This window comes from Aethina tumida, chromosome 7, assembly GCF_024364675.1.
Source record: "Aethina tumida isolate Nest 87 chromosome 7, icAetTumi1.1, whole genome shotgun sequence".
NCBI classification, from domain to species: Eukaryota; Metazoa; Arthropoda; class Insecta; order Coleoptera; family Nitidulidae; genus Aethina; species Aethina tumida.
Genome location: NC_065441.1, coordinates 5831146 through 5845425, shown reverse-complemented (window position 1 = coordinate 5845425; position 14280 = coordinate 5831146). Strand labels below are relative to the sequence as shown.

Sequence of the window (14280 nt, the reverse complement as noted above, 5' to 3'; positions counted from 1 at the left end):
AGTTTCAAAATAATAAATGGAAATTACTACTTCAGTAAGATATTCCTTGTGCCAATTATTTATTTTTGTCATTGTCCATTTTTTCATGTAATAAACGGCTTAATTGTGAAGATGAGCTTGATCTTTTCTTCAAATTCAAGGTTCTACAACTTTTTTCCTTGTAGCATGTATTTATTTGTAAAATTTTGCCAAAAATGTGTCGAATAAAAGTAATTTAATTAACAATAGTGTTTTTGGAAATTGACGTTAAGTGTCGAACTAGTCAAAATTTTTTTTCCAAATTAACACGCTCACATAATTACAGAATCGTCCAACTCGGTGCGGTGGAAACAAACCTTAATGCGCCATACCACCGAACAACATCAGCCAATAAAAAATGAAGATGCGAACCGTCAAAATAAACTTGTCAAGTGAAATGTAAAGCAAATTGTTTATAAATCCCCCGCAACAAATTACTACATATCCAACCAGTACAATAGATCAACAACAATCCAATGAATTTATAACAGGTAACGAAACACGACAAAATAAAATTCTGCTGCGGTTTCATATACGATTCGCAGAAATTTAATTATTTATATAATTTCGTACCATATGTAGCACACCTTGTAGCATGACGTAATTCGTATTTCAGTCGTGCTATCCCAGAAGAATCGCCGATCCGCAAACATGCTATAGGCAGCACCAAAACACAAGGGTCCATTAATGGTGATGACATATTTTTAAAAGAAAAAACAGTTAAATTACCTCCATGAACATGGACGACTACAAGTTCCTTTTCAAAGTCGTACTAGTTGGAAACGCCGGCGTCGGGAAAACCTGCCTGGTCAGGCGCTTCACCCAAGGCCTGTTCCCGCCTGGTCAGGGGGCCACAATTGGGGTGGACTTCATGATCAAGACCGTGGATGTTGGAAATGAAAAAGTGAAAGTAGGCAGTTGACAGTGTGGTCAGAAAGTGTGGTGTAATGGTTTGTTTTGTAGCTGCAAATTTGGGACACGGCAGGACAGGAGAGATTCAGATCAATCACCCAGAGCTACTACAGGTCTGCACATGCCCTGATTTTGGTGTACGATATCTCTTGCCAGCCTACTTTTGACTGTCTGCCTGATTGGTTGAGGGAAATTGAAGAATATGCTAGCAGTAAAGTACTTAGGGTTTTAGTAGGTGTGTTTCATTTATTTATGTAAGAAATTTGGTAGCTCATTCATTGGTTGTAGGCAATAAAATTGATAGAGAAGACAGGGAAATACCCACACATGTTGGTGAAGAGTTTGCTGAAAGGCACAACATGTATTTCTTAGAAACTTCTGCCAAGGAATCTGATAATGTTGAAAGACTGTTCATGCAAATTGCTGAAGACTTAATGAAAGTAAGTACAAATAATTGTATTACATCAACCCAAAATTTTGTTTTTTTTATCTTAATTAAACTGTTAAAATTATAAAACATCTCTTAAATAAATCTCAACAATGTTTTAGAAAGTGTTGTGTAACATAACATGACTATAATCCACACACATTTAATACCCATGCACAGAGAGTTAATTTGCTCTAATTATTTTGAAATATGTATTTAAATTAAAGCAATTATTAACTTTTTTACTTTCTTCTTCCCACAAAAAACAATATCTATGGAATTATTATCCATAAAGCATGACATTTGGTTCTAACTATTAATTATAATCTACTAATTTAATCATTCCTATATAAAACGTATTTTGATATTTATAAATTGATTTAAATGTATTGAAGACTTTAACATTTCATACTATCATGTACAAAACTAATAATTAACTACTTATTCTACGTAAATTGAACATAATGTGTTTATAATTAAATATAATGTTGTTGGTTCGATTCAGGTAAACAACACTTCTGGGAAGGATACCTAAAAATATCTTGACAAATAAAATTGTTCACGAACTTTAATTATCATGTTACAGCAAGCAAGAAGCCGCGATTTGCCTCGGTACGATTCGAATGCGACGACCATAAACGGCAAGACATCGACAATCGGCGATTCGAGCTGCTGCAGCAAGTTGCAGTAGGTTTTTCCCCCCGTTTCCTCAACGCTAATTAGGTGAACCCCCTCCCAACTGTGTTTTAACAATTTCGTTTTTGCTCAGGTAACGACGGATCCATTTATTTTTGTAACTTGGCCTCAAAAAAAGCGCGTTTTATATGATATATACCCGGTTGTGAACCACATTAAGTTGGTGGGATGATGAGGAATTGCGTCACCTAGTTGTAGTTAAGACGGTTTTTACAGAAGCACTATTAAATTTATAGAATTATTTTGCTCTTTGTTAATTGTTTTCTTTGTACAGTTTTAATTGGTTGACACCTAAATGCAGTATATAGTATTATATACATATAGCATTGTATTGTAATATATTTTTCTATGGACTTAGTCATCACAGGCAAGAGTATTTAACTACTTTTCTTTATAACCAGTTATTTATTTTAAAAGCTGTATTGTTGTGATTATCAATTAAGTTGTTATTATTTTATATAATGTTTTGTGAAGTAGATTTAAGTTTAACAATTTGAAAACATTCCAATGAACTGGTCAATTAATCAAAAAATTAATTTACGAGCTCTTGTGTACCTTTGGTTTAAACACACATTTATTTTCAAAATTAAACCCTGGTCCTTGAAATAAATAACAAGAAGTTTAAAGTAAAAATATGTTGTTAATCCGAAATCTACTTGTTACAGACTCTATGAGTTAAATGAGTTTGAAAATCTGATACAATAATTGTGCAATATTCCAGTGTTTTAACTGTTACATTAGTACCTTAATTTATTCGAACAAATATTAAGTTCCAGGAGCGTTTGAAACAATATGTTTTAAGTCAGTTTAGCTTAAATTTAACTGAGTGTTGATTGTTATACACTGTTTCGGCAAGTTAATGTCTATGAATGTGAATTATAAAATGCGATGTTTTAAGTTGCAAATTATTATTCAGTTAATAAATTGTTAATCCTGTATATTGAGGTAGACTGCTGTGATATTTTAAAGTAGTGTTCATTTAAAAATTTTTAAATTGTATTCAATATTTATATTCAACAATGTTTTTAGTGATTTACAAGTCAAAAATTAAAAAAAGAAACGATTAGAATCATAATTAAGCATTTGTAGATGTTAGCTTAATAGTCCGTTATTTTTGTAGCTTTTTACACGTACTGATTTTTCTTATTTATTATGCTTCCTATTGTACAGCACTTAGCTAAGATTTTGCACTTAGAATGAGGTGTAGGTGATTTATGTAGTACTTTATTTTATAATATTATTTATTTGTTTTTTAATGTTATTTATAAAACCAAAGATTAACTATGTAATCTAAGATAAAATAAAAATAGGCAAAAAACGTAGACTTTTATTTTAAAAATACATATATACTAATAAAATAAATTTGATAATAAAATATAAAACTCACAGTTGCTTCTGATTAACATTAAAATATTGTTTATTTAATAATGAATCTATTAATCCACAGGCATGTAAATTATTATACGCCTCTGTTAGATTTAAATTCATTGGTAAAACTGCTCCTTTTGCATATTCATTGGTCTTCTCAATTGATAATTTTGTTGGATGCCCGCCATATCTTTTATAAATGTGTCCTAGGTTGTTGTTACAACGTCTTTTCTTACTTGGTTCTTGTATTCCATCACACGAAATTTCCTCCAAAGGTCTCTTTTTACTTGAAAAAGCACCATTTTTGCTGTAATGATTATAATTTGATTTATACTTTTGAACGCTTTTGATTTCGTGTTGTTTCCACTCATTCTTTTGGCTATGTATGTTTGTGTGCACAATTTTGCTTCGATCGAATTGCTTGTTAAAATTGTGTTTGCGAAGTTTTAGGTCGAGTTCAGCTATTTCTGTTTTAACTTGCTCTATCCTAGCGTTCACACTTTTCAATTCTTTTTGTATTACCTTCAGATTTAATTTGTTTGTTTGATTATGCGAGTAATTTGGGGAAGGCCACATTTTGTTACAACTGTTTTGTGTGTCTAATTTTTTGCCCATGATACAATTGCAGACAAAAATGTACGGAACTGCAGGAATAATAAAAACACAAACGTGACTCTAAATAAATAATTTATTATAAAAAAAAATAAATAAATCACTTTCCAAAGTCGTCGATTTTCAGCAACTTGTTGGTGAAATTGAACAATTTCTCCTGCAGCTCGACAGACTTGGCCAATTCACTTGTTTCATGAATCCTGCAGTTGTGAATATAAGTACCGCCTTTGCCTTCAAGGTCCTTGGAGAGGCAGGTGTAAACGATTGGTACTGCTCCTTGCCTTGGTGACTGAAAAACGATCAACGATTAATTTGTTGCCCTTACGTTGCTTTCTCTGTTGTTACCTTGAACAATTTTAAAATCCAAGGTGCGTAATTTTTGAGCGGAGTGCCGTCGAATAGGTCCGTGTTCACGACGCCTGGATGAACGGAGTGGACTTGAACGTGACTTTTACTTTCCTTCAGCACGTTATCCAAATGGTTAGAGAACAGCACTTGAGCCAATTTTGATTGGGAGTAGGCAGCACCTGGTATATACTGTTTCCTAAACCAATTATAATTATGGTTATTAAAGTAATAATCATTTATATGCACAATAAAGTCCGGATGGACAAAAAACTCATTGGGTAATCCATATTAAAATTAAACAATTATGTTAATGAATGGTTATAAAATGAATTTAATTACCTATTGTTGATATCCTCGAATTTAATGTCCCCGATTAGATGTGCACAGGATGAAACATTAACGATCCTTGCGTTTTCGTTTTCATCACCACCAGCCTTAATGTTGGGCAATAAAAGGTGAATGAGTAAAAAGTGTCCCAGATAATTTGTAGAGAATTGGGACTCGTAACCGTCTTTAGTTTCAATGTAAGGTCCAAACATTATTCCAGCTGAAACAACATTTTCAATTAATTGACAATGGTTGTCTCACTTAATTAACACACCATTGTTTACCGCGTAGTTTATTTTTGGATACTTGGCTTTAACTTTGTTGGCGAAATTTTTAACTGACTCGATCACACTTATGTCCAAGTTGAAGACTTCCGTTTTTCCAGCTTCAACACCTGCATCTCTTAGAGTTTTGATCATTGCTTCGGCTGCTTGGATGTTGCGACAACCTATTCAGTAACAATTAAAAATTACAAATCAATATTTTGTAGCTTTTGGCAACGATTTACCCATTACGACAGTCATGTCGCACTTCAGGAACATCTTGACTACCTCCTTTCCTATTCCACGATTGCCACCTGTGATTACCGCCACTTTTCCAGGTTTTAATGGCAACTCTAGAAATAATTAGATTTATATTATTAAAAAACTAGTATTTTCGACGGATGTGATCTAACAAAACTAAAACAAATATTTAAACAGGCTTACACATTTAAAGAAACAAGTTTTAAATTGTTGTTAAAGCCCAAGGTTCAAAGCTATAAAATAGCGAGAACAGATTTTCTCTATTAGTTTATTATATTGTTTTTTAATTGCAAAAATTACTATTATTTTTAAACCAAAGTTATTTTTTAATTTATTTTTTATTATTTTAATACCAATTTAATAATTCAATAAAACATTGAAAACATGAAAATTCTTGGGCATTCAAAATAAGAAACATGTGACAAAGTTATTTATAAAGAATGACATAGTTAAAATAAAACAAATAAAAAAATCTTGCATAATAAAGATACGTTATGTGAAACAATTTAATAAGTATTACACCCGACTATGTTGTTCAAAAAGAAACATTAGAAAGTGCCAACCAGGTTTACGTTTTGCAACAATTATTTAAATGATTCATGGATATTTCCATGTAAAAAACCCGAAAAAAGGGTGCATAAAAATATGTTACCTGTTTTGTTCTTGGCCCTCATGAGGTAGTCCTCTAACACACCCTTGGATCCTACAGCATTGTACATCAGCTCGTATTTCGCCTCAGCCAGAATTAACTTGAGGGGTTTTTTCGACCTCACAATCGCCACCCCGGTAATAACGACCACAAGACAAAATCCCACGATCAGGAACATTATGGCAACACAAAAACCGATTCGTTGAGGCCTTTAACACATAATGTGGTCCACGGACTGCAAAGTTTACCCCGTTACCGCCTTATTTGACTGATTTTTTTGCCGTGCGCCTCGCGTAATTGTGTTCGATTTCTGTTTTACGACAAACAGTTGCACGGTCGTTCCATCCGGAGAAAATACCGTACCGTAGAAGAAGTAGGAGAGGGACTGCGCTACATGTCAAGGTTGGAATCTGAAACGCATTGTACGAACCATTAAGCCGCTTCCGTTATCTGTTACGTAAGGGGTTAACCCGGAGTTAATAATCCGAAAATGAGATAATGAATTGATCGTATCAATTTGGTAACAGTGTGATCCCACTTTCTTAAGTTGTTGACCGCGATTTGTTTGGTGTGGACGAACGTATTTGACTATTGGAAAGCAATATTTATGGTCATACGTATATGTGTTGGAAAGCGACTTGGCTAAGGTTTTTATGATCATCTTGGCGTTAGTTTCAAATACAATTGATGATGAATATCATGAAAGTTCACATCAAATGAATACTCTAAAAAATGAAAAACTTACCTGGAACAGTCAGGAGGAGAATAAAGTCAAAATAATTGTAGGCTGCCTATTTATTCTTAATTTTTTATTACTTATCAAAGTGGTTTGTTTGTCATTCAGTGTCACCATATCGAAAGATTTGCATTCGACCACAAAAAGTAATTACTAATGACGTGTTTAACAAACACTATATTTAATTTTATTATTGATCTGACAATATCTTAATGAAAAATGATTGAAAATTATTGTTTTGCATTCTATTCTATTAAATTTTTAGAGTCAATTACAAAAACCACAAAATTTATTATAAATATTATTATTATTAAGTTCCTATAATTTATTCTTAAAAAAAAGTTTATTGAGATATTTAAAACTAACAAGATGTCTTTAGCCGTTTTTAATGAGTCTATTACCTAAAATTTTATTTTGATATCGCTGATCGTTTTTGAAATATCTACGATAATTGTTGATCACAATAGTTTCTCCCAAATAAATTAAATTGTTATTATTAATTCAATTTAATAATCATTTAATTATATTTGTTAACGTAGGAAAATACATCTCTATCTCTATTTAATTAAAATTGAAGTTAGTAATTAAAAATGGTGTTTCTCACACAAATAAATAATTAATTTGTATGTATTCTCAATAACAAATGTAAATTAATGAACGTTGTTTTTTAGAAGAGATTTTTTTTATTTTAAATATTAAAATGGACACATGATTAAATTTAGTTTTTTATGGTTAATTACATTTTTTCTGATTTAGTTTCAAATCAACGATTATATTAAATCACTTCATTAACGTCCATAATATATGAATATTTATTATTATAATAATTTTTATTTGTTGAATTTCGCCATAACTGTATAAATAATAAAGTTGCTATATTTATATTCAGAAAAAATCTGAAAATTATTTTATAGAATAAGGATATAGTAGTTTTTATAATACTGTATAAGTAAATTAATATTATTTTGATAATTCACATTAAATAAAGGTGTTTTGGCTAAAATATTTAATATTTTAAGAAGTTGCTATAATTATGACCACTACTGTAATTTCTATTCTATTCTAATGTTAATATTTCGTAGATTTAACAAAATATCGAAAACGGCCGTACACTCTCAATTAAAAACCACAATTCAATTAAAATGATTGAATTTCATGTTAAATATTGTTTCCCCTTTGTCTGGTGTCCAATGTTTAATTTTTTTCACTGAAGGTAAGTTATTCGATAAAATGTCAATTACACAAAGAATAAATTCATACTTTTAGAAGAATATTGAAATATATTTTATATATTGGCTGCACAAAATTTGAATTAAATCTATTATACTATTATTATTATTATTATTATTAATAGAAATATGTGCAAATATAAAACAACTGTTAAAAATAAATAACTTTATTGTTTAACATTCATATTTAGTTGCGTCAATTCAGTTATTTATATTACTTCTAGAAATAAACAAAGCAGGCTGATGATTATAATTATCAATTTAAAAATTGAAAGTTACTGAACTATAATCAGTGGATTTTGATTTACGAATTGTAAGTAATAATTAGTAATTACTGTTTAAAAATATATTAATATTTCATTTGGTTCTGTTTTTTAACATAAATTCATTATGTGTATAAAGTATTTTTTAAATTTTAAAATCCAAACTTGCTTTTGACATTTTTTGAGGCAACGCCACGTTGCCAAGAGACCTAAGTTTTCTCGAAAGTGGTACACTGCTTTATTCCTTTGTTTTACATTTTAAATGCATAATTCGTTAATTTACTACGTTTTGAAACAATTAATCTTTTATTTATGAATCATCGAACTTGTACCGCGTACTAAACAGGTTAAAATTTCATAACCTCATTATTTACGATTCCAATTAAAAGGTAAATACTAATTGAAAACAGTCACCTCCACATCATTTTACACCATCCACAAACCGCAAACGGACACCCGTCAAAACACAACAGAAATTTCATCGGATTACAACAAATTTCACCTGACGTGTCGGTGGCGAGGCGGCAACGCCGGCATCCGCGTTCTGTCAGTTCAGTATTTACTTGTCATGAAGTAGAGTGTGTTTTACGCGAAATCATCGGACACAAACCTAGCAAACTGAAAGAATCCAATTGACGGCCAGGGTGGACGATAAAAACACACTAACAATTGATCGCGTGTCGTGTTCCAGTCGGGCAGAATGAGCGATACGTCAAACAACACGACGACCGAGGGCCCCGGTCGCAGATCCATGAATTGCGATGCCCTGATCAATCATGTGTCCACGCACAAAATCGACTGTGCTTTGTGGGCCATACGATTGTTGTCCATCGTTTTTGCCATAGGATATCTGATTCCCGTTTTCGGGTAAGTTTTTATTCATACTTAGACAAGTGACGGTTTTTTTAACCTTGCTTTTGATGTAATGTAATTTACTTGGGTCATACAAATAACATGCATTATAATTATTACGGTTCAAAGGGTGTTGTGTCGTTTTAATCATCGAATACACAGTACGTGTATCGACTTTGTTAATATTTAATACAATAATCCATGTCTTATTGATTGGCTCTTCCTCTTGTTGTTATTAAACGCTTCCATCATTTAACTGCGTTCACTTTCGTTGGGGAAAATCGAGTCGGAAGTAGAAATTTAATGTGTATGTTGTAATATGAAAATTTTTGGTTTACAGGCGAGAGTGTGTCAAAACTTTCACTTATGACATATAATTTTTAATCAATAAAATTTATATCCTTATCATTAACTAAACAAGTTACATTGTTAAGAAATTAATACAGAATTGAGTTTATGTTATTATTTAATGACACACTTTTATCTTGCACTACTTTAATCTGGTTGACAACTGTAAGTAAAGCAATACATACTAAGCAATACTTTATGGTCACCAGTTAAAAAATTAATGGATCAATTCAATCGAAATATATAATTTCAATTACTTGGATCAATGTGAAGGTTAACTATAATTACATTTTAAAAATACTTTTCTAATGAAATTGTCGTTCCTGAAAATAAAAATTTGTTATAAAATAGTAAAAAATAGTAGTTGACCTAATTATATATTTTTAATAATGATTCATTTAATTACTAATGGTTTTTAAATTAATTATTTGAATTATTAAGGTACAACACTACTGGAAAGTTCTTATAATTACTTACAAAAGAAATCCTAAATTTATTTATAATGTGTAAATCTTCAGTGTGGTGAAAGTAATTAATCATGACAAAATTTATTGTACTGTAACTGAATAAAAGATTACAACGTTATTAGCTTTGTAATCAAAATCGTGTATCAACACTTTCACTCATGATTTATAAGCTTAACATAAACTATGGTTTATTAGAGAAAATTGAATAAGAATAATGTAATAATAAATATACGAATCAAAGGGAACTTAATAAAATATTTACACTACTAATAAGAGTACGGTTCACTACTAAAAAGACCATTATTCATTTTGTACTTAAATCAAAATAATTTCAAATAAAATTCAATCTTAAACAAATTTAATGTGAAATGTGGCTGGTCACAGAAATAGAATACTTGGAAAATATACAAATGTTAAATTATTTATACATAACTTTAAACAAAGTAATAAATATTTTGTTGGGTACCCTTTGTTCGTTATAACCACCTGTAAACAGTGGAACAAAGATTCAAAGAAATATCTGCAATGGTCGTTTGAAATTTCACGACTCTTCATTTTTAGGAAGTATCTTAAGTTTTTAGTGATGTCAGCAATATTTACATGTTGATGTTTCATGTTATTTATTATTTTCCTCTTCTCTGGTGAACCATGTACCTTTCTTCTCACTGAAAGTGAATTTATTTAATAAAATAATATAAATCCTACTAAAACTAAATTCTAACTATCAAAAGTATTATTAAATACAAACACAAAACGTAAATACATTTGAATGTGCTATTTCTTTGGAAAACCAAATTAGAGTAAATTTAAAGCAATATCTCGACGATTGTAACATGTGTAACAAAAGAAATGTATATATTTAAAAATATATTTTTCGTATTGAGCTGTTTCTTTGGATAGCATTGTACATAAGTAAATAATTAATTACTTTTAAATAAAACCTTGTGGAAACTTGATAAAAATTCATTGTGGTTTAAACTGTGAAAATACACAATAATGATAATTTTCACATAAAAGTTATGTTTACATAAGATAACAATTGTTTAAATGTGGAACACCAAATTGAGATTTACTCTCTTTAATGTATAAAATAGATTTTTACGTATATTCGTGTCCCAAGGTTAGATATGCACACTTAAAATGACTAATTATCAATTAAAAATTCGCATAGTATTAATTATCCATCATTATTCTCAGCCACAGTCAATTAAAAAACGTTTCACGCAACCTTTACACCTTGCTTTTATTAATCAAAGGTGTTTTTACCCTTATTTTTCACGTGTACATTACAATTTGTCTACAAGTGTGGCATTTCCCCAGCAAACCACTATAAATAGATATGCAAAACAACAAACCGGAGCCATAAATACTATATCCAAAAGTCGCCTTTTACAAGGACAGATATTTTCATCCGAAGAAATGTTTATATGATGTTTGTTAACAATAGTAATTCACGGTACTTGAAAACGAAAACGCGGAAATCTGCGCCGTTTGTTGCTTTCTATTTACGTTTTACTTTCTTTTTGCCCATTCGTGATGCTGACCTGTGGCAAATGGTCAGATGTGACTTATAAATATAAGTTTTTGACTTGCTCTTGTTTCGGTTGTTGAACTAGCACGGAATTTCCTTGTAAAGTCAACATAGGTTGGCCTTAATAGCGATTTATTTAAATGTATCACAAATGATCTATGTTACTTGAATTGGGTGTTAGTATTATATATAGATTACATATAATATATTTAAATATATTTAATCTAGGAAATCCGGATTATTCACTTCAAGAGACGTGTAGTTATTGCTATAATAATTAACTTTTTGAAAAAATAGCCATAATAATGTATATCCAACGATTGTTGTTGTCATTAATAAAATACACAGCGTTATAACGTATGACACGTTTTTGTAACTGTGATATAAAGAAATAGCAAAGTTATACTAACGAGCATTTTTTACTTTTAGGTCATCCCAGAATGCATATTACAAAGTACTGATAGCTAATGCTGCAATCAGCGCCCTCAGACTGCACCAGAGGATCGGAAGGGTGCGACTGTGTCGGGAGTTCCTGGCTGAGCTGCTGCTGGAGGACAGTTTCCACTATCTATTCTACTCGCTGATATTCTTGTATGTGGCGCCGGTGACTTGTATCCTTTTTCGCACGACGAATTGATCGTTTGATCGGTGCCATCTCCGCAAGGTTAACCGATGTTTGCAAAAGATATTAGTGCAATAAAGTTTGCATTTGAATAACAATAGGCGGGCTGAATTTGTCGCCTCTTTTGATAGATAATATAATACAAGGCGGCATATTTCTAATATTTATTAATTATATAACTAAACTAATGTATTATTATCCTTAATCAGTCTCAGTTGTTTTGTTGCCAATTGTGTTGTTTTCCATTTTGCATTTCGCCAGTTACTCTCTGACCCTGTTGGACGTAAGTGTTTTGGTCAATTACATAATTTATGTGATTTATGTTTGGATTTTTCAGTGTCTAGGCCAAAACTCATGGTGGGGCGCTCGTTTGATGATATCACTCGTCGAGTTCCAGTCATTGAATATTTTGAGACTGGTCTCATTTACTGAAATTATGTTGATGCCAATCACTGTTATGTTGATTTTGTTGTAAGTATTATTATACCCTATTGGGAACAAACTGTAACAGGGAAAAATACGCTACTACAAATAGAACTCAAAATTATTTATTTACACTAATTTGAAATCAATACATATTAATTAATTTATCGACAATGTTGTAATTAAATTATCATATTTAATTATAAAACCATTAAATCATTTATTAAAATTGTGGTAAGATATTGAAAATAATATCATAACAACAAATGTTTAAGATATTCTCTTGTTGATTTTGTTTCTGTTCATTAAAATAATGATGAACTGTTCTAAAAATATTTATTTAAATATTCATAAATATTTGCAGTGAAACTAGTGACAAGTTACTGTTATTAAAGTAATGAATAAAAGTAAAGAGCATAATTAGATAAATAAATAATATGTGGATAGAAAAACAATGAAACTTAAAAGTAACTAGTTCAAAATCTTTTTACTCCAATTCCAATAGATGTAGATCTTGTTAAAAATATGTTTAACTTTCCCCGGAATATTTATTATAAATCTAATTATTCCATTTCTCCTGAATAATTTATAATAGTACAAATTACTTTCGTTGATGTTTAGTTAGTTTTTAATTACGTCTTATACGAAAAACGAATATTGTGAAGATTTTAGAAAGTAAAAAAAAATTATATAATTGTATATTTAATTTGAGCAAATTAATTAACAAATTTGCAAACATTCTATTCATCAAATTTTTGTCTTTTACATGATTAATTATTGTTTGCTTAGTTTCTATTGTACAATAATTATGAACTAACAGAGTTTCAAAAGTAATTTTGATACCAATTAGTCACATTATTAATTAAAATTGCTATTAGGGTAATTTGATGTTAAACAATACTGTATTTTAATTACGTTTATTTGCTATTTGTGAGGACAATAAAAAGAAACATTTTTTTGAAAATATCAATCTCATTCTTGACCTTAAGAATTAAATTGATTATTAATACGTACAAATTTGCAAAATAACACAGATAAATTATAGTCATATGGAGGATTATTTGCTGGATGAAATTCTGTTGAATCTAATATAATTTTTAGTAATTATTCTTCAGATTTAACTGTAACAACATTGTGATTTTTGCAGTGGAAAGGCAAGTCTCTTGACGCCGTTCATTTACTACCACTTCCTGACCCAAAGGTACTCGTCAAGAAGGAACCCGTACACGAGGAACATGTTCCGCGAACTCAGAGTGTTCTTGGAGATAAACGCTCACAAGCCCACCACTCCCCAATTCCTCAGACAAGCGATGCTCTTCATTGTGAACTTCACATGCAAATTGGCGCCGCCTCAAGTGCAACAGCCCCAAGCTCAGCAACAGTAATTGTAGAAGGATTAATTTATTTTTCAGATTTTTAAATCGATTCATTTCTTTTTTGAAAGTCTTCTTCGACGAATAAGTATTAGTACAATTTTTTTTCGGTGTATGATTAGGTGATTGTTTTTATGTTTTTAATTGTGAAGCACTTGTTTAATTAAATTGTTTGTATTGGTTTGAAGTTGATGGTGCTTCAAATTGTTATATGGTATGGACATCACGTGTATTAGATGTTTTGTATTGAATAAATTATAAGTATTGAATTTGTCGTTTTATTGTTTGCCCGATTTGAAATTTGTGCATAAATATTGTTTAGATGTCTAAATAGTCCTGAAATAATGTTATTTATATTAATTATTATTATTTGTCAAATTGTGATCATACATTGAATTTTTATTATATATCAAATAATACATAAACCATATTATTTGCCATACCCAGAAAATCAATAATGCAATATTTATTGTTTCGTACATTTGTACAAAAGTCAATGTTTTGTTGTAAACTATTACACAAACAATATGGAGTAAAAATAGACTTAAACTGCCA

General features: G+C 30.3%; 3 protein-coding genes across 5 annotated transcripts; 2 read left to right on the top strand and 1 right to left on the bottom strand.

Annotated features, from left to right (window-relative positions):
- Positions 1 to 352: 352 nt before the first annotated feature.
- LOC109601805 (ras-related protein Rab-30) lies at positions 353 to 2305 on the top strand. Its single transcript, XM_049969398.1, has 6 exons — positions 353 to 509; positions 635 to 928; positions 982 to 1165; positions 1219 to 1370; positions 1944 to 2044; positions 2127 to 2305. The coding sequence occupies exons 2-6, from the start codon at positions 752 to 754 to the stop codon at positions 2128 to 2130; spliced, it is 618 nt and encodes a 205-aa protein (XP_049825355.1). The 5' UTR covers positions 353 to 509; positions 635 to 751; the 3' UTR covers positions 2131 to 2305.
- A 1786-nt stretch (positions 2306 to 4091) lies between these two features.
- LOC109601803 (dehydrogenase/reductase SDR family member on chromosome X) lies at positions 4092 to 8752 on the bottom strand. 3 transcript variants are annotated; one of them, XM_049969397.1, is made up of 7 exons: positions 8612 to 8752; positions 5885 to 6291; positions 5217 to 5324; positions 4983 to 5156; positions 4721 to 4928; positions 4379 to 4577; positions 4092 to 4322 (listed from the first exon to the last, which is right to left on the bottom strand). In XM_049969397.1, exons 2-7 carry the CDS (start codon positions 6057 to 6059, stop codon positions 4134 to 4136), a joined length of 1053 nt encoding a protein of 350 aa, XP_049825354.1. In that variant the 5' UTR covers positions 6060 to 6291; positions 8612 to 8752; the 3' UTR covers positions 4092 to 4133. The 3 variants fall into 3 exon arrangements, with proteins under 3 accessions (XP_049825354.1, XP_019873649.2, XP_049825353.1); XM_020018090.2 differs by having other exon boundaries at positions 8524 to 8661; XM_049969396.1 differs by lacking the exon at positions 8612 to 8752 and adding an exon at positions 6627 to 6924.
- A 43-nt stretch (positions 8753 to 8795) lies between these two features.
- On the top strand, positions 8796 to 13994 carry LOC109601804 (Krueppel homolog 2). Its single transcript, XM_020018091.2, has 5 exons — positions 8796 to 8976; positions 11737 to 11918; positions 12145 to 12212; positions 12267 to 12400; positions 13500 to 13994. Exons 1-5 carry the CDS (start codon positions 8810 to 8812, stop codon positions 13735 to 13737), a joined length of 789 nt encoding a protein of 262 aa, XP_019873650.1. The 5' UTR covers positions 8796 to 8809; the 3' UTR covers positions 13738 to 13994.
- The last annotated feature ends 286 nt before the right edge of the window (positions 13995 to 14280 follow it).